This window comes from Syzygium oleosum, unplaced genomic scaffold (assembly GCF_021117445.2).
Source record: "Syzygium oleosum isolate NSW1041296 unplaced genomic scaffold, Sole_v2.1 Sole_v2.64, whole genome shotgun sequence".
NCBI lineage: Eukaryota > Viridiplantae > Streptophyta > Magnoliopsida > Myrtales > Myrtaceae > Syzygium > Syzygium oleosum.
The window spans coordinates 28,232-48,626 of NW_026607548.1; the positions used below are offsets into that span (position 1 = coordinate 28,232).

General features: G+C 40.7%; 2 protein-coding genes and 1 non-coding gene across 4 annotated transcripts; 1 reads left to right on the forward strand and 2 right to left on the reverse strand.

Annotated features, from left to right (window-relative positions):
- Positions 1-21: 21 nt before the first annotated feature.
- LOC115666813 (protein disulfide-isomerase 5-3-like) lies at positions 22-7,774 on the reverse strand. Of its 2 annotated transcripts, XM_056308001.1 has the most exons (15): positions 7,538-7,774; positions 6,244-6,334; positions 5,698-5,792; positions 5,090-5,147; positions 4,582-4,766; positions 4,416-4,473; positions 3,887-3,927; positions 3,705-3,779; positions 1,835-1,891; positions 1,513-1,579; positions 1,241-1,381; positions 843-1,064; positions 576-728; positions 398-475; positions 22-321 (listed from the first exon to the last, which is right to left on the reverse strand). In XM_056308001.1, exons 1-15 carry the CDS (start codon positions 7,576-7,578, stop codon positions 244-246), a joined length of 1,440 nt encoding a protein of 479 aa, XP_056163976.1. In that variant the 5' UTR covers positions 7,579-7,774; the 3' UTR covers positions 22-243. The 2 variants fall into 2 exon arrangements, with proteins under 2 accessions (XP_056163976.1, XP_030444334.1); XM_030588474.2 differs by lacking the exons at positions 6,244-6,334; positions 7,538-7,774 and having other exon boundaries at positions 4,582-4,761.
- A 2,047-nt stretch (positions 7,775-9,821) lies between these two features.
- On the forward strand, positions 9,822-9,892 carry TRNAG-CCC (transfer RNA glycine (anticodon CCC)). Its single transcript has one exon. It is a non-coding gene; the product is annotated as a tRNA-Gly (tRNA).
- A 2,699-nt stretch (positions 9,893-12,591) lies between these two features.
- LOC115666827 (vascular-related unknown protein 1-like) lies at positions 12,592-13,716 on the reverse strand. Its single transcript, XM_030588481.2, has 2 exons — positions 13,320-13,716; positions 12,592-13,017 (listed from the first exon to the last, which is right to left on the reverse strand). The coding sequence occupies exons 1-2, from the start codon at positions 13,626-13,628 to the stop codon at positions 12,937-12,939; spliced, it is 390 nt and encodes a 129-aa protein (XP_030444341.1). The 5' UTR covers positions 13,629-13,716; the 3' UTR covers positions 12,592-12,936.
- Between the last annotated feature and the right edge of the window lie 6,679 nt (positions 13,717-20,395).

The window sequence follows — 20,395 nt, forward strand, 5'->3', positions numbered from 1 at the left end:
AGCGAATGGACTCCGCGCAAGTTAAAATGATCTCAAGTGTTTTCTTTTAAAAGTCACGCAAATGAGTAATCTGTGCTCTTCTTTGACACTAGTCTTTCTTCAGATTCTCCTACAATACACTAGCAACTGTAATAACCATTCGTACATGCAACAAGCGTTTTCTTTTTCAGCCAAAAAAACTCGCAGCTGAATCTGGCAAGGCAAAATTGCAAGTATCCGCTTAAACAACATTATGCACTTCAGTCAAATATTTTTGCCTAACTCCACTTTTTTCATCAATCTAACTGTGTTGTGAAGAATCGAGTCCAATATACCAGCAACCTGCGAATCACACAAATAAAGAATATTAACACCAACAGACTACAAGCATAAACAAACCATGATGTTAAGTACCCACCGTGAAAATGCCTCCAATAATTGCACAAACATTTGTGATGAAATGCGAAAAGGACTTCGAGTTTTCCGTGATTAAAACCTAAATGGAGGAATAAGATGTAAACTCAATGCACAGAGAGAAAAGCGGAGAAAACTAGAAGCTGAAATCCCACAAAAGTATTTCTTATAGTTGTTTTAACCTGCATGGGAGAGAGCTCGAAATGGAATTTCACAACAGGTATGTACACACTCTGCACCAAGCTGCTGTGGGCAGTATACTCGTACTCCTCAACTAATTTGTGGGTTCCTCTAGTTATCACCTCTGTTTTGACTATTTGAAGATAATGTTCAATCTGCAAATGGAAAAGGGATAAGAAAAAGAAAAACAGGATCTCCATGTCCAGGCACCTCTAGGATTGACATTACACGGGTGATGGTATGAGTTGCAGATAACATGCTGAACTTACAGTAACATTTGCACCTATATCGTGCTGATTAATAAATGCTCGGCCATTCAGTCTATCGTGGCTTCCACCAAGATAAGGTATCAACCTCTTTGCATCGCTCATCACTCTAGGGGAAATCTTCCTACCAAATGACAGATGTGATATGACATGTGACATGTTCATTTCCGAAGTATCAAAAGAATGGGCTCCTGAACGAGCTGAGATGATAAGGCTGCCAGGGACCTGTAAGGAAAAAGATTGAAGTTGAATATAACTAAGTGTCACCTAAAGACAGGCCAACAGACCAAACATTTAAAATCAGTGAGGTATAAATGATCCAGATGCCTACACCCCAAGGAAGCAAGTCATCATACATGACTCCAATGCATCAACTCTACTAAGTGCGCTATTAGCTTTACCTTCTTTACCCGTACAAATCCTTCAATTCTGCAGCCTCCCGAAGAAGGAGCTGGTCTTTTTATTTTATCTGTTGAATTATCAGTAGAGGAAGCGTGCTTCTCAGACTCCACTGGAATTGGCGCAATTAGCTGTTCCATCATCTGTAGGATATGTAAGTTCCACATAAGATAATGATGCCTCAATATACCCATACCATTCTCAAGGCAAACTACATGCGTGAGATTATTATTAGATATAAGAATTTAAGTTCCTACAAAAAGAATGCTCGAACCTTAACCAGGCTCTCTGTGTCTCGATCTCCATAATAGGACTCGTGTTCATGGTGTCCATGGTCCTCCCTGTGATCAAAGCAAACTTGCATGTTAATGTCCAATATAGGAGACTATAAAGGGACAAGAAGAAGTGAATGCAAGCATTCATTCAGTCATGCACACCTATAGAACTTAGTGCGATAAAAATGATAGGAGAGATCTAATCACAGACATCTGCATACATGCAGAAAATGCATATTAACAGCAAAATGATAACACAACAGTAGTCATTGAATAACTTATTTGGAAGATGAATAGGAGATGAAAAAATAGCTGTGTTACCTAAGATCAGTTCCCTTACGAAAAATGCGAATGGATGGATACCCTTGTATGTGATTCCTGAGAACGCATAAGGAACACTGTTAACCATAAGGAAGAAATTGAAGGGATCCACAAACAGAAAGAACATATAACAGAGTAAGGGGCAAAAGGGAGTCAACAATAATGATATGAGGATCGTATGTTGCTAGCTGAAAAGCTAACTGCCAATAATTGCACAAGAACTATTCTCTACATATTTCAAAAACTGTCACCAGATACTAATGGACAACTTAATAACTACATGTAGTAAATATCGCCACGGTTTGCAAGATAATGCTTATATTGACAAATACTAGAGTTCCTAGCAGAACCAAAAACACAGCTGTGAGCCCCCAACAGAAGAGCTCTTCTTATAGCTCAAATATCAATATATTTGCATCACTTTGCGGACTCAACTCCAAAGAGAGGAGCTTTTACCTATATCACAAACACACAGCAAGCTAGACCTGAATGCTCATACTTAGGAGGATTCAAAAACTTGTGCAGAAAACTATATATTTCCTATTTCACAGGAACAATAGAAGAACTGTCTCATTGGCTCACAGCACTTTCATTTGTAAAACTCAGAAATGCTATGTTTGGCAAATGGTGGAGAATGGGGGGAATGAAAACTTAAATGGAAAATAATGAAAATTTTAAAACTTTTGTGAGAAGGGTGTGGACGGAATTTTCCCCATTTTTATCTAGTGGGTGTCTTCTAAACATAGCTCAAACGCATTAAACAGCAACAGAAACTGCTTTTAGTTCAGAAAATGGTTATTTCCCCCTCATGCCAGGTATTTAGGGACAGGGACAAAAAGGGACGAGTAGCCAAGGACTTCAAAGCTTGGTAAGGGACACTAAGAATACTAAGTAGAACCCTTAAAAGCATTAGGGGCTGCTTGTATCAAGAAAATTTTCTGAATTTTCATTTTCAAATGAGAGAGAGCATTTGTTTGTTACAACCTTCAAAACTGTTTTCACTAAAAACGCAATTTTTTCATTTGAAAATGTGTTTTTCACTTGAGGGCTTCAAAATTAAAAATAACTTGTTCAGAGTTTTCTTTTCTTCTGAAAACACAGTTACATTATGTGCTAGAAATCACGTCTTTTTTCTTATTCCTGTTTGTGCAGTGCAGTCTTGGCTAAATACACAGCTGGGCTTCAATCAATAGATGATTGCTAGTCGAGTGAAGGTAGGCGGAGCTTCAACCATCTGAATCAAGGATGGGAGAAGAGGAAGACCACGATGTTTCATGCTTCAGCACAAACCACAAAGCTCAAGCAGATGTCCGAAGCTCTGCCATGCAAAGTTTTCTCTTTTATTTTTTACTGGTTTTTCCCCCCTTTTTTTTATATATTGAAGCAGTGAAGTTTTACGAAGCGGTGACTTTCATGAAGCTCCACAAGTGAAGGTTTTCATTAAAAAAAAAAAAACTGAAAGATCTAAAGGTAAAAATATGAAAGTGTAGCAATTTTTGTATAGTTAACCAATTTTTTGAAAAGCCAATTTTTCAGTAAAGGTACAGAATTGTGTGGGGATTATAATATTACATTTGTTAAAATTTCAAAGTCTGGTTAAAATGTCACAAACAGACAGATCTTCATAATTTCCATTTTCCCAGTTTCAATACCAGAAAACTTTTCATGAAAATTGGAACTGTTTTCATTTTCATTAAAACTGAAAACATTCTCACAAACCAAATGGACCCTTAATATTTTCAAGCCCATTTATCTCAGTTTCCAGTGTTAAAATTGCAAGGAAAAACAATGGGATTGACATTCAACTATCAAACATAATATTCATTTTCCACACAGATGACCGTTAAATAGCTTGATATCATCAGTATACCTGCGACACAAATCTCCTTCTTCGGTGCAATCAACCTTTCCTGAAAGAATACGTCCATCGATTTCTGGATCATATCTGGAACCAATTGTCAACAACTGAGAGATTGAACTTGCATATTCTCAAACAAATTCGGTTAAATCGTAACTGTAAGCAAAAAAAATCACAAGCTGTAGCCGATGTACCTCTCTCTTATTATCTTAGCAGCCCTCTCCCACGATGGTTTCTGTGAAAGAGAAATAGAATGATAGGCTCCATCAGATTTCAATAACAGTCACAAACACGCAAGACCATTCACTATGATCTTCACAAACTCGTTATCTTGTATTAAACAATGAAACTGGCCGAGTTCTATGATTGGTCATTAGCACAAACACGGATAGCGATCGTTAAAACCCAGAGGTGAGCATCAAACGCAATATTAATTAGACCAACTGGAGAAATTTATAAATATATTCGACAGGTAGAAGATAAGAACACTTGTCACTTTTGGATCTAAATATAATAGCTCTCGTTCTAAGACATGCTACAGTTTGATGAATCAACTATAGGCACAAAATCAATGAGGTTGACAAAAGGAATTTCAATATTCATGTATGCTCTCCACCCATGTCTTGCATGATTGTACATGTGCAACAGTTACCCATGCAAGAGACAGCTGCAATTAAATTTTGTCAAGAAATTAGTTAGCAAATTTACAGATGATAAACTTACCAGGCGATTGCTCCAGGAACACCAAGGAGCATAAAAATTAACGACCAAAATTGGGTACCTGTAAAAAAGTGGGGCATAAAGAAACATAAGGAGTATATCAACACAAAAGTAAGTCTAAAAGGGTCTGAATATGACCAACTTGGTAATTCAAGCTTCAAATACTTACTGGTGTGAAACTCTCTCAAAATTATGAGAAGTTAATGGAACAGAACCTTCGGCATATTCCTCATCAGCTTCATCTCCATGCTTAATGGCATGTGAAACTGAACCAGAGTGGAACTCAGAGCCAGTAATTTTCATATTTCGATCAATAGAAAATTTACGCACTGTTTTGGTTATATTCAACCTGTTCTGCAAAAGACGATGCCATGGTCAGGCACATGGAAGAGAGCAGTGTATAGCAATATTTTTCAAGTCAAAACCCATATTTCCTATTTAAATGATTAGCATTTACCGCCTTTCTCATTTGTCATTAGATCATGTTATCTTGTTCAATAAATCCAATTTTGCAACATTCTCCTTTAAATTAAAACATGAAGTTCAACAACTTTTACATTTCTAGCTGATTCAATAAACTACTCAAGAATTAATTGCTTTTAATGATCCATATCTCATTATGACATGTATTACACAGTCAGGTTGTTAAAGAACAATAGTAAGTGGAGGATACTTACTGTTCCCAACACATCACTCACATCAACCGATGCAAATTCACAGGAGAGTGAAGGAAAGCTGCAAATAGGGAAAAAAAAAGATCAAGACTTGCATGCCAATGTATGTGAGAGGTCTCTTTCATAATTTTCCTGTAAGGATACTTATTGCATCAAGTGTACATAACTCAGCTATTCCTTCAGGGACATGTTTGCATACAAGTGTAAACATTGGTCCAGGGTCGACTAAATAACCTGCCGATACACCACTCATTGTAATTATAGAAGCACCTTCGCAAAATGGCCATCGAAATTATGTTCCTTCAACACCATGCTGATTATGTGTAGGCATAAGCCAATAAAATTCTGACAGTCTTGGATACATATATGCCGGCAGCAGAGATGTGGTGCAACAGGGGAAAAAGACAGTATGTGGTCTGGCTAACTCAACATAATTGAGAACAAAAGTAAAGTGTAGGACATATTTAGTGCGACAAACACCAATGTTATGCATGACAAGCGAGTGTTTCATGCACTAGCTTAGCGTCCATATTTGCTGTGCTAACACAAGAAAGCAGCAACAGCAAGTGCATAAAAACCGGAAGAAATTTTATTAACACCATCCGACCTACCTGATATTAAAGTCAATTCGTAAAAATTCCCCGTCAGTGCTCTTATCGACTATAACGGATGTAGAGGTGCTGACAGACAAATAATTACTCAGTTCCTGCAGAATGAGCATCCCAAGAGTAAAGAGGACTGAGAGATCAGCTTATAGTGCCAAGTAATACAAGAAAGAAAAACTTAATAGAGGCAAGATTCATTGTTCATAAGAATTGGCAAAGGCAAGTCATAGGCAAAAGTATGGGCATCTTCTCCCTCCTCTATTCCCCAACCCAAAAGGCAGAGGTCCTGACAGACAAAATAATTGCACAGTTCCTGCAGAATGATGTCTAGTTGGGGACAGTTGCCGTGTGATTAGCTTGACTACTACTGCCTATTAAGAGGGAGAGACATTAACTGGATACAGATCCATTGCCAATGTGAAACACAAAGTAGAAAAGGTAAAGAAAAGAAAAGAAAAGAACAAAAAATCAAACAGAAACTGACAACTGCCAAAACCCTCTTAAAGCCATAACCAGGTCAAAGTCTATCAAAAGTAGATGCAATGTGCATACCATCCCAAATAAAAACATCATGGCAAGAGCAGCTATAATGGATAGACCCGCGCCCGAGATTGATGCCTCGGTCAAATCTCGAGGAATTTTCCTGTAGCCAAGAGTGAACAATCAGAATACTTAACCAAGAAAACACTGTGTTTAAATGAGCAAAACTGTTGTATCAAGAATATCTTTTTGTCTCAGATCACCAAACAAAACCCCACTCCAAGACTTTAAAAAGAAAGGGACAAGCAGAAAGGTCAGATTATTGATTAAGGACATCATTCATGCTCTCACAAGAAACATCATGTGAATCCACATGCCCATTTCCCAAGTGTTTTGACCGAGCATCAGCTGTTTATTCACGACTCATGCATTCAGCTCAAAGTCAATACATGCCTCCAGAGAGTCCGATTCTCTTCATCAATACAAACATGAGAAAAACTCATTTGAGAAACAATTTAAAATGATATCTCATTCTCATCTTCTCCTTAGCTGCTAAACCTTCCCCTGAAAAAACTATCTTATCCAGTACCTCCAGAAAAAATCCGTTATCACTTTCCCATCAAGGCACAGAAGTGAAGATAAAAACCTCTCTCCCACATTAGCTAGCATAGATTCATGCAGATGCAGACACGGACAAAACCTATCCATCTTATGCAAGACAGACATTTGATGGACCATCCATCAACAAGACCCATCAGCAACACAACCACCGCGAGTGCCAATTTCGCCTCCTCCCCTAAACACCAGAGTTGTCGGATTCACTTCCCGTACGCAACTTTTTTCGGTTCCCTCTTTCACAAAAACATCGACCACGCTGCTTTTCTTGAGATACAAATTGAGAACTAAAGGCAGAGCCAAATCCTTAAAAACACTATGCACATGCATAGCGCACCCGTTAACAATGTCATAGTTCAGCTGCACCGACGAGTGACTACCTAAACTCTCCTCTCCTAGCAATCAATTCCAGCTCGTTCTTTCAAGCGGTCAACTCAAGAAGCAAACGTTGCACGCAACACACTTAAACACAAAAAAAAAAAACATACGGAGAATGTACGCTGAAAACACTTTCCACGGACCGCTCGTCTCCAGGAAATGAGACGCGTATCGAATCAGCGAGCGATATCATCAAACACGCTCATAGGTTTCGTTAGACACGAAAACCGTTCCGAGCGCAGAATCACGGGCGGGACTTCCGTCCGGCACTTGCGCATCGAGCCGCCGCCGCCACGCGCGCGAGGAGGAGGAGGAAAAAAAGACGCACAATCGCGAACCGAAATCTGGAATCGCGAGCTGGATCGAATCTGACCTGTAGAAGTCCATGGACTTGATGTTCCGCGACGAAATCATGGCTCCGATGCGCGCGCCTCGAGATCGATCGTGATTGCGAGCACCACTACGAGCTCAAGATCTCAGGGACGAAGGACGAAGGACGAAGATTTGGAGAAGCACGAGAGATCTGGCATTCCAGTTTGACGATGGATGACGGTCCCTTTTTTTTTTCTGTTTTTTTTGGCTAATCGCGTTTCGTGCGCGTTTTCATTTGCTTTGCTCTGCATCGAGTCGAGCGCAAAGCGCAAAAGAAGAGATAAAATTTGCAAAAAATTTATTATAATCCTCCTCGAAGCACTTTTGCATTTTTGAGCATGTGGTTATTATTGAATAAGAGCGCATACGAAACCCCTGAAAATAGAAAAGAAAATCTCCGATGCCACTTAATTTTTAGTAATAATGGATCACGACGTGGATTTCACCTGTGAATCTTATTATGTGCTCTTTAGAAAAGTCGAGTGAAAGAAAGGCATACTCGTCCCCCAATGTTTTGACGGTAATCAAAATAGATCTGGACTACCGAATCGCTTGAAATGGCGCGGTGACGCTTCTTTTGGCTATACAACTGAGAGGCCCTTGGGGGTGGGGGTGTTATGGGTACACTCTAACGTGTATGATAACGATTCTATACTCGGAAACTGATTCTACTCAGAAATGATTTTTTTTATTCGGTGTCCGGGAACGATTTCTAAGCATTTGGTAACTGCCCAAAATTTCCATTCTTAGAATGGAAAAGAACATAAATGTGTTTGGTAACTACACAAAATTTCTTTTTATTAATAATTTTTTAATAATATTTTTGAATTTTTTAATATTTCTTTCTCTTTTTTTCTTTTTTTTCCTTCCCTTCCTTGGCCATGGCTCGTTGCCAGCGCCGACAACTGGCCACAGGCCAGGGCCGGCGAGGGCATCGCGGCCCTCGTCGCCGGCCTCGCTGCCGGCCTCGCCTGTCGCGACGGCGAGGTTGGCCTCGCCATGGTCGGGCGAGGCTTGACCTTGCTAGATCACGGCGAGGTCGAGCCTCGCCCGGCCAAGGCAAGGTCGACCCTCGCCATGGCTGGGCGACGCCTCGCCGGCCCTGGCCGGCGGCAGATCGGGAAGAAGAAGAAGAGCAAACTGTGGCTGGCGGCAGACCGTGAAGAAGAAGAAGAAGAGCAAACTAAAAAGGAAGAAGAAAACTAAGAAGAATAAAAAATGGAAAAATTGTTCCAGAATCAAGTAGCTACTTTTTTTTGCTTCTTGATTCTGTTTCAAAACTGATTCTTATAACAATTTTTTGCAAATTTGTGTTCGGGTACAAAAATTTTAACAAACGGATTTATGTTTCCAAACTGATTCTGGGAACAAAAAAATAGAAATTTTCATTATTTGGCAACTTGCCAAACGCCCCCTTAGTGGTTGTGCAATGAGCTCGTCGACGGTCATGGATGCCTTATAAATCGGTTTTCGCCTTTAAATTAGGGGTGAGGATAGAACTTGAAACTGAAGAACCGAACCGAACCGAACCATGGGAACTTGTCCAATTTCAAGGTATGCAAGATAGGTTCTAGGCTTCAAAATTTGGGGAACTTGTTTCGACGAGTAGATTCTAGGTTCTAGGTAGATGGAATTTGGAATAAGTTTTTGTGTTTTTCTAGGTCTATGTTTTCGTGCAATCCTGCAGTATTCCATGGTGTCCGATGATGAGTATATAATTTGGAACTAGCAGTCTGAGTTTTCATTTTATTACTGAGACTTTTACTTTATTAATGTTTCATATTCTTCGTATATCTAACCATAAGTTATGATGAGTGGATTGCAGCACTAAGTGGTGATCATTATAATTGATGATTCGATATAATCGTTCAATTAATAATACAGGTTGAACATGCGCATATCTTGGAACCAACCTTGAAACCTGTGACATAGTAAGTTTCAGGTTCCAAAAAATTGAGGAAACTGTTCCAATAAATAGGTTTGAGGTTCAGGTATGAAATCTGGAACCGCTCACCTCTACTATAATTTACAATTGGTGGTGGCATCAATGAGGCTCAGATGACTCTGCAAGGGCCTAACGACAATCTCATTATTGTTTTCGTACAAACCTGTGAGAGGAGCGAGACTCAATATTAATGTTATTGTGTCTTATATTAGGTGAAGGAACTTATTCTTCTTTTTCTTAAGGAAATTACGGAGTGCCAAAAGCGCCATATAAGCAGTCGTCAAGGTTGACATATCTCTAATAGATCAATCAAAAAAAAGTTTGACACTCATACCAACAAGCGCATCTGGTGTAGTGGTATCATAGTACCCTCCCACGGTACTGACCGGGGTTCGATTCCCCGGATGCGCAATTCTTTTTACCATTTTATTTTATTTTATTTTAGCTAAAACCCTATTTATATTTTTTAAGGAAAAATTATTTGTCACGATCTTTTCTCGTTTCCTTGTCAAACCAGAAGAAATTTCTGCAGATATTCACCAAAAAGAATGGTAAACTCCGTTCTAAAGCCACCCATACTTTTTTTTACTCCAAAAGGAAAAAAAAATATTTTGCTAATAGTTCCTTTAATGGTTCATTTGCATTTTCATTGGACAAAATATGATATTTACTTTCAATTAAAGGGAAAATTGTCCAAAAAGTCATAAACCTATTGCACTTTTGCTAATTTCAAACCTAAACCTTTTAATTGTGCCAATTGAGTCTTAAATTTTTTTACGTTTTGTTAATTGAGTCCATCCATCCAATTTTGGCCAACAATCACTGACATCGGTAATATTTGCTAATATTTTTTTTGAACTTTTTTGAATTTTTTATATTCTTATCTTATTTTTTTTATTGTTAACAACCGAGGCCCTAATGACCCTCTCGGGCTGTTGGGCAAGGGCCTGCGAGCACTCTCCGGCTGCAGGTAAGGGTTGCAAAGCCCTCACCGGTAGCTGGCAAGCCCTCGCCCAGCTGTGAGTGAGGGGTGGTGACCCTTGCCTAGTGATCGGCAAGGGTTGTGAGCCCTTGCCTAGTGGCCAATGATGGCTGACAAGGGGTTGGCTCTCGCTTGTGATCGACGAGAGTCAATTGGTGACTCTTGCTGGATTTGGTAAAAAAAAAAAAGAGAATAAAAGAAAGAAAAAGAAAAAGTAATAAAAAATTATCAACGTCAATGCTGATTGTACTATGTGGCATTACTTATGTCCACACTAGCAATTTTTAGTTAAAATTGTCCGGATTTATTCAACTGGTAAAATGTGAAAAGGTTTAAGGATCAATTAACAAAATTGAAAGGTTTATGACTGAATTGGTCAACGTGCAATAGGTTTATGACTTTTTGGATAATTTTTCCCTCAATCAAGTGATGCATCATGTAGTAAATCCTACAAATTTCTATTTTTTTTAAAAAATATTACGAAAGTAGTAGAGTTTTATTATTCTATGCCCAAAAGTGTATCTTTTGTGTGCTAATAAATTTCAATAAGTATTGATAATTGTAAAAAAAAACTATTCTAATAGTAATTTGTGATGAAATTTCTTCCAAGTATCTTGTTGGTAACTTATTGTTATTAATTTTATTAAATTACTAACCTTTTATGGTTTAGAGTTAGCAAATTTTTGTACTAATTGATGGAGAAAAGTTGGCGAGTCATTGTAATTTATGTTGGTAAACTCCAATAAGAGTTAGCAGATATCAGAGGTTACTAATCAAGACAAATAAAAATTGGTAACTTAATAGAATTGGTTTATCGGCTCTCATTTGAGTTATTTATTGACATTTATTTGAATTTCTTACATGACAATTTTCTTATCCTTAAAAAATTTTATTTGCATGTTTTATGATACAACTTAATTTTACCAAATTTTTAATCTTTTCGACCAAAAAACTCCCAACTTTAAATCTAGTTCTAATTTTGCCTAAAATATTTTTTATCTACAAAAATCACAAATTTTCACTATAGTCTCAAATCTAATTCATGTCCAAAATCGCCACCATTTTCTTCAATATTATCAACATTAAGGTCATTTGGAGGTTTATTATTAAAATTCGCGTTTTCACTAACACTCTCACGTTAAAAAATGATCACTTAAGTGCTTCCAGAGATCAATTCCGGTCAAAATTATTACATAACTTTTATAATAAAATGTTTAATCTGATATGGCATTTTTATATTAAAAACGAGTCCAACGTGGACTTTGAGGTGGCAAGTTTGTGCCTAAACTACGTTGCACAAAGCCCATCTCAAAATAGACAGATTTGTGAAGCTTTGTTCAACGCTTGCGTTTTGTTCTTAATCCTAGATAAAATGAGTCAAAAGGTTTTGAATCCTACCTTACCGGAAAACAATCTGAGTCGTCATTGAAGGTTGCGATGGTAGGAGGAAGTGCTCAAAGCTTCTTCCGATTAAGATCGACTTTAATGACGATGCTTGAACCAAGGAGATTAAAGCTTTTCAAGCTTACACGGCCGGAAAACAAAGAGAAACAAAGCATTCGCTGTGCTTCTCAAACGCAGCAGCGACAGTGGGCACTGAAGAGTAGTGACAGGCAGCGACGGGCAATGACTCAGAAGATCGAAGTCTAAGTCCAACAGCAATATTCGATCGAGGTTTTTGGATCGCTCAAAGCTCTTGTTACCGCAAAGGAGACGGGGCACTCTGATGTTATGCAAGAATCGCTTGAGGGTGATGCTGGGTTTTCTCAGGCGACTGCCTAGAGAAAAATCCGAAGCTTCATGTTTTAGCCGTGTTCTTTTCTCTCTAAAATCTTTGCACTGCTCTCCCTGAGAAAACCCAATGCCCCCTTCTCAATGACGTCCACCAAATCCGAAGCTTCGTTGAAATGAATTTTAGCTGCTCGTTGGGCTTCTGCTCTTTGTTGCAAGATTCAACTGTTAATTTTGGGGGAAAACCAAATTAGTATTTCGAATTCGAGAAAATGCAACTTTTGGCACTTCTAGTGTCTATGCCGAAATTTACACTTGTCAACTTTTTCGGAAATCTACTATCATGGAATAAAAAATTCAATCCTTTTATCGGAATAGTAATTCGTCGGAGAGATGATTGCCACACGCATGCAAAACAACTTTATATACCTCGGACATTAGATAAGCATCTACACTGCACAGATGCAGATGCATACTCCTCAAGGTCCACACGTTTTCTCTCTGCTCTTCCAATGAAAAGTGCCGCGAAAACAACATAAGAAGAAGAAAATGACGCGACATCTATACCGGGACATATCATGCCGGTTTATACATAGGCAAGAGTACATGAGAGTGATGAAACTGAGAATATTTTTCAAAGACTTTCATGACTTTCTCATTCCCATCATTAACTTCTGATCCTAGAGTACTTGAGCTTCACCACCATAGGTTGATGGCGGCGCCAAGCGAGGACTGGATTCCTTCATTGCCCGCGAACATCATCTCTTGCAATAAGAACGAGATCCTTTCTCAAATGTGCCCGATCTAAGGTGCTTTCTTTAGCCTGTAAGAGCAAGCCCGAAATGTTCTGTGCAATTTAGGCTTAAACAATATTCTGACAGTACAGTAGATATGCATGGAGGATTCTGCAGAATGAGAAGTCATGAACCTTCACATATTTTTAGTACCTACCTCGGTAGGAATATATATTGGATGTTTATTGCATACCTAGGCATGATCTGGAAAATCATTGTTTCGTCTGAGAAATTGGACTAGATGAGACGGTGTACTTTAGTTTTAAGCCATTCAAATGACCTCACACAAATGCACGTCCTTGAGCAGAATATGTATACATGCAAACCTAACCTTAGGGCAGTTTAGAGAACTAGCTGTATCCTCTAAAGCGTCCTGGATGATCGAATCCTGCGATTCCCTCTTCTTGAAACTAACTCTTTTGCAAGAGATCGTCCGAGTGGCATCGGCGAACACCCTTGTGATAGAAGAAGTAGCGTCGGAGACCAGAGAGGAGCTGTTGTTTTCCGAAGAAATTAGGGAACTCTTCTTCTTATTGTCAATCAGAAAATCCCCAAGATACATAGTCCAGCTACTTTCTTCGGCACGATCGGTGGTTCTTGAATTAGACATGTCATTTCGGTCCACTTCGGTGTCTCCCATCTACAAAGAAAGAGAAGAGAAAGAGAATGATCACAGAACAGTTGGAATTGAAGTTTGCATTGGTTCATCTCATGAAAGACGAAAGACAATTAGGATACCGAGTAATTTTTATACTAAGAAGGACTGCTTCGAAAATGAAATGAATGATATGCCTCGGATACTAGGAGTGGGGACCGTATTTCTTGAAGATTTTGGTTCACATTTCAGTCCGAAACCTAATTTTGCAATCTGATGAGCATCTTCTAGGAAACTCTTTGACTAGCTGTCAAAACTCTCTTTTTCACCATACATTCTTATGACTTGTGCAAATCTGGCTTGCCTCATCTATATCTAATGCATTAAACTCTCTCTCTCTCTCTCTGATAGAATGTCCTAGTAAATGTAGCATCTGTTGATTTGGTCTGCTAAGAGTAAGAGGATGAGCTCGTACCTGACTCCGATTAATGTGACATCGACCCGCCCGCTTGGGTTAGTTAAGGCCAATGCTGCTCGGCCGAAATGATGAAGAAAAATCTTCATGTGTTAACAACAGTCCGGACTCACAAATGCGAAATGAAGAAACTTGTACTTTGACAGTTCAACCTAGTCAAGATTGAAATGATTTGGTACATGTTAATTTAACTCGTTCCTAAGGGGGGGCCCCGATGGAAAGAGAGTGCTGTTTGGGCTTCATTATGTGAGTTAGCGAAGCAACTGAAACTAACCGAAATCTGAATAGTATCGGAAATTAGATATTTTGTCGATAAGCATGTTTTCGCAATTGGAGATGTGGGCAACTCGTGAGGTCTCCTGGTGGCGAGGCGGGAGTGTTCTCTTTATGATACAGATGAATCCAAAAGAAGGTATATATATAGTGACGGGTTTCCTTCTCAATGAGATGCTTTGTGAAGCTGTGACCACTTCACGAGTGGGCTCCAATCTAACATGGTTCAATCATATCCTTCCTAACATTAGGTCAAGCTCCTTTATCTTTCACTCTTTTTCAATGATGCAAAGTAAACAGAATTTTTGGCAGTAGTTAGAGAAATGGATCTTTCCGGGTTCTAGTCACTGGTATTCATGACAAACACAGTACAACGAGCACATGGGAACGACCCCATGCACGCTTTCGGAGTTTTCTTTGCACGTATCGCAGCATGTGACATGGTACTCCAATAAAAAAATTGGTACCACTGGATCATGTAACCTCTCATCATTATGTCGAGCTTGACCGGCAGTCATTCCCCGGCTGTAAATTTACGAGGAAAACTAAGGTAAATGCTTTATAAGGTCTCGTGATCACGAATCACGGTCGTCCATTGTGTTTTTTGGGCACCTTTGGTTCTTCCGGACCTACTTAAAGTGCAATATGTCATTAGTGATAAGAAAAGTAAGGATTTGTCTTTCTGTCAAGGTGAGAAGAAAGAGAGTGAATCTCACTAATATAGAGAGGAAGTTACACTTATACAAAGTTGGTAAGAAATAAACAGTTCAATTAATTACTAAGGTACGAGAAATGGAGGAATATGATTAATCAAGCTTGATCAATGTAGCTTGAGCGGAGTCTTCTCCATTCTGTCAAATCTGTGAAGATTTTATTCGACCATCAGGGAAACATGATGCACATTCATAGCCATAATTACTTTCTTATGACTCCCCCTCGAAGTGGAACCCGGAAGCATATAGAGGCTCAAATTGCATCTTAAAGCTTGACGAGCAATCGGCATCCGAGTAAGCATACAAGTTAAGTGAGCTTTGATGCAAAATTCGCATACCTTGACCGATAGTGCCACTTAAATGGCGAAGCATACGCTTGACAGCACGATAATCTCTAACAGTCGGCAAATGCACGAATTGGCACACATACTTTACCACATCGGAGAGATCCTGGCTAGTCAAAGTCATATATTGAAGAGCCCCAACAATGCTTCGGTAGTGTGTTGGGTCTGGGTAGAGATCATTATCTGAAGAAGTTGGTCTGACCTTTGTTGCCAATGGAATGGAAATCAGTTTGCAATCTGTCATTTGAGAACGAGATAGAATATCACTGGCATGTTTAGATTGGAGCGAGAATAAACCATCCTGCGATGTGTGAACTTCAATGCCCAAGAAATATTTAAGTGACCTGACATCCTTGACGGCAAACTCTTCACCGATGCGTTGAACAAACAACCTATGTATACAGGTTTGTCTCCGGTTAGAATCACGTCGTCCACTTGAATAAGAAGGAGAAAAGTCCCCCTATTAGAGTGGCAAATAAATAACGAAGAACCAGTGAAGCTACAGAAGAAACTAATGCTCAATAGGAAATTACCGAGCATATCAAACCAAGCACGCGGTGCTTGCTTCAAACCATAAAGAGCGTGCTTCAGGTGGCAGACCTGATTAGGAAAGTTACCATCTAGAAAGCCGGGCAATTGCTTTATAAAAGCTGGTTTGTGAATGTATCCATGTAAAAAGGGGCACTCTTCACATCAAGTTGGCGGATGCTCCACTTCTGGACCATGGCTACAGAGAGAATAGTTCGGATGCTACCAGGTTTTACGACCTGAGGAAATGTTTCAGAAAAATGTGTTCTGGGTACTAGATGAAATCCTTCAGCAACAAGATGTGCTTTAAGACGATCCAAGGTTCCATCTGGGTTCAGTTTGGTCTTCAACACCATTTTGAGCCAATGAAATTCATTTCCTTCCTTCCTATGGTTGGCACGAAGGGCCTCAAGTTCCTCATGCATTGCAGCAGTCCACCCCAGATGTCTCAGTGCAGATTCAACAGTCCAGCTCTGTCACGCCCCGAACCACCGTCGAACCAGCGACATCCCGCCTCCGGTCGAACAATTGCGACGTCCTAGGTTATCGCCGACCTCAACTAAACATCAGAGATTTAATCGCGCAGACGGAAACCATAAAACACCCGGACAAACTTAAACTGGGGAGAATTGGGAGAATATACATTTCCATTTATTGTTCAACTTGTTCCACCAAATATACAATAAAACAAACTTCTGACTACCAGTGCACACTTTACTGAAGCTACCAAAATCAAAAATGAGTCGATGACCTGACGTTCAACCTCAAAAATGGTTCCCATCCAAGGCAAGCTTTCCCACTTCTACAAACACGGTCGTCGTGTGTCTTATCCAGGTTATCCCGTCACCCATCGGAAACTCAGCTACCTCATACTCCGTATGCACTGGTACTCCAAAACGTACTGGTGGCGGTGGTGGAGGGCTCATCGCTCAGGTCGGAGTTCTGAAAATTGTTGGTTTACACAACCATGAGATTATATCTCAGCAAGTACACCCCTAAACCCAACCTAGGCTATCACGTACCTCCAGACAATTACGCAATCACACACATTCACGTACATCAAGTAATCACAAAGCAGGCACATCAATTAATATGGTCAGGCTCAATCATGCGCACACCCGCACTCAATCACAATTACATCAGATGCAAACACGCGCATGTACCATTTTCATCCCACTGTTCCTTCCATTCTCATTCATCTTATATATTCCTCGCCAGTGACCCGCGTTGAAGTACACGCCTCAGGCACACTGCGATCATTCACCACATCCGGCCCACGTACCCGTTCACGCCTCAGGCCCCAATCGCGACCTGAACATCACACACCCCAGGCCCGATCCCAACTCAGCCCGCGCCAAATGCGACAGGCCTACATGATTGGAACCCGAGCTTATGATGCCTCGGTCCAATCCCGGTCTCACCCGAGCTGATCGTGCCTCGGGCCGATTCTCATACTTGCTTTTTCAAGCCTCAGCCTGTGCCAAATGCAACAGACCTATGTGATCGCTGCCCGAGTTTACGATACTCGGCTCGATCCCATTCTCGTACTATCACACCTTCGCATACTTTCCCACAATCACTTGTCACACCACAACTTCTCCTTACTCATGCACATACTCGATATGCATTTACCACACGCAACTGGCCCAACACACGCGATCCGTGTACGCGTCGAGTCACACGCAGATAGAGTTCACTCAACAATTCACATGGCCAATATCAACAATTAATTCAATCTGGCCCACGCGTGCACCAAACAGACATATGTCCACTATATAAACACACAAATAAGCACTCAATTAAATCAACCCCATTCAGAATAATTCAAACATGCCTAAAACACATAAATTGCCAATTTTCTCCAACCAAATGGCGTCGGATTAATTCCGATCCTTCACGACACTTTCTCGCCATTAAATAATGGTTCTAAAAATCCAACTTGCGGCCCGAACAAATCATCACAGCCCCGTGAACAGTAATTTGCAGCTTGTGAATAGTAACTCGCAGCTTGTGAACAGTAAATCACAGCATGTAATTCACCTCAAATTGTCCTCCAAAAATTTCAAAAATAATCCTCAAGGCCCGCCACAACATTCCAATCATAAACCCCAATATTTCGCACCCGCATATTATCAATTTCACCCCAAATCAAATTATCCGTCGATACCCAATATCCTAAATCGGGATTAGAGTGTGACTTACTAAGTTCTAGACTTAATCGGCTAGAACGGGAAGCAGCGGCACTCTACGGCGTACGGCTCACGACGGCGTCCGGCTTGAGCGGCGGCGGCGTGGGGCTTGCTTGGCCGTGGGTCTTGCCTCCACGGTGAGAAAGAGAGGGGGCGAGAGAGAAACGGTGGCTGGTGGTGGTGGCTTGGGACTGATACGGTGGCTAGGCGGCGGCTTGAGGGCAGTCCGGCTTGCGGCGACGAGCGGCGGCGTCGGCGGTGGAGGGAGGAACGGCCAAGGAAGCTCACGGTGGGGAGAAGAAAAAAAAAACTAAATGGGGGAGGGGTCTCACGGCAAGGAAGAAGGAGAATGGGGAGAAGAAGAAGTGTTCTTGACCTAAATAGTAAATCTTGACCAAAGGTGAAAATGTCCAAATTACCCTTTCCTCACAATTTTAATCCAACGGTCCCGATTCGATCTTATCTTGATCCGACGGCCGAGATCGATTCTTGCATAAAAATATCCAAGGGCATACTTGTAATTTCCCAAAAATCCAAGGGTAAAATTGTCCAATCAAAATTTAGGGCAAAATTACCAAAATGCTCTTTACCCTTAAAGCTTGCCCTTTGATAAATCCTAGGGGTATTTTGGTCACTTCCTCCGTTTCTTGTCCAAATCGAATTTTTCCGAAGGATTTGAGCGCACCAAAAATTCGCACGTGTCACGTGCAACGTCGTCCTAACGTTCCGGCGTGACTTCCTAATTTTCTGGTGTCCAATTTGGGCAAAAATTCAATAATTAAATTCTATTAAACGCAACTTGAGCGTTTCTCGGGCTAACGGGCGACTTGCTGGGGAAATTCGTAAAATCGACTCATGACTGATACTAAATCGAGTCACGTGCAAGTCCGTTCGGTGCGTGACGACCTCGGTTGTCATTAAAATCGCGAAGATCAATCACTTGATCCGAGGGGTACGATCGTTCGGTATAATTTCAGAATCATTCGTCAAGTCGTTTCGTGGTCCAACGGAATCACCCGTGATCCACTACTAGGACAGTGGCGAACTGACCCCTAACTACCCTTAGATCGGCCAACAGTGGCTCAAAATATCACTTCCGCGATTTAATGGTCGAAGTCCATTCACGGTTGAATTTTCTTTAGTTGCGCGAATTTAATTCCCCTATTAGCCTTTCCCTAATGGTTAGCATTCCCAGGAATGATCAGTTCCGAGCGAGAAATTTACTACAAGCACATTTCATAAAACTTAGTTATTTCATAATTTCCAATTGGCGGAAATTTTGGAATGTCACAAGCTCTACCGGTATCATGGAAGAGGCACATTCTGTATGCATACATAGCGAGGATTTGGTTTAGATATGCCTCATTTTGAGCGATTACGTATTTAGTTCTATCAGAACCCCACAATATCATGGCTAACTTCTGGTCTAGTCACCTCTTTGATGTTGTTCATCATTAGTCACGCATTGAGTTGAACCATCACCTGGACTACACGTTCTTGCTACTAACCCGACTCACCATTAACAATAATGTGCTCCTTTCAGTAGGTTGACTTTGGTCAACATCCGACTGAATTTCCTGCAGAAGTGGTTCCACCTGGGTAATGGCATCGTCGCTCATGTCTATATGTTGCATTTGGTCTTGTCCACTGATGTAACAGTCTGAATTTTCGATCCTTTTCCCGGGATTTAAGAAATGAATGTTTTGGCCAATGCACTTATAGTGAGATCTCACCCGGAAATGCGCATTCTCGAGATGCTAACCTTAGGGGTAGGGCCGTTACGGGATTGAGTTCGCACGACCAAAGAACTCGACCTGGGTTCGATCTTCGACTATATGGATTGACGAGTGAATGTTTTGAGCCAACCGAGACCGGTCTATTTGATTGATCGTGTCCAAAGAGAACTAGCGACAGACCCTCGCAATTATATGACAACCGAGGTCGTCCTGGGTAGAGTAAACTTAAACGTGATTTGACTTAATGTCAGTCACGGGTCGAGAGCGCGTAATTCCAGAGAGCCACCCGTTAGCCAGAGATAAGCTAAAGTTGTGATTGCTCGATTTTAGTCATTTCTTGGAATTCGGGCCCGGGAATCGAGAATTTTGAAAGCGACAATTTTGGACGGCCGATGACATTTTTGGCTTGGCCAACCTTGGGGCCAACCATTTCTGCAAAAAAATGGATTTCGGTCCGGGGCCGGAAAAATTACGGTTTTGCCCCTGTGGGCACCGAGGCTGGATTCGGAGGCCGTTTGAGGTTATTTTTCGAGGCTAGTGTCATTTTGGGGTGG

Bases quoted from the DNA above. Each gene is read 5' to 3' on its own strand.
- LOC115666813 (XM_056308001.1), bottom strand. From the start codon at position 7,578: ATGATTTCGTCGCGGAACATCAAGTCCATGGACTTCTACAG. The intron at 476-575 runs GTTAAAACAACT...TCCTCCATTTAG, and splicing joins TCGAGCTCTCTCCCATGCAG to GTTTTAATCACGGAAAACTC. The intron at 322-397 runs GTGGGTACTTAA...TGTGATTCGCAG, and splicing joins TTATTGGAGGCATTTTCACG to GTTGCTGGTATATTGGACTC.
- LOC115666827 (XM_030588481.2), bottom strand. From the start codon at position 13,628: ATGGGAGACACCGAAGTGGACCGAAATGACATGTCTAATTCAAGAACC. The intron at 13,018-13,319 runs GTTAGGTTTGCA...TTGCTCTTACAG, and splicing joins GTTCTCTAAACTGCCCTAAG to GCTAAAGAAAGCACCTTAGA.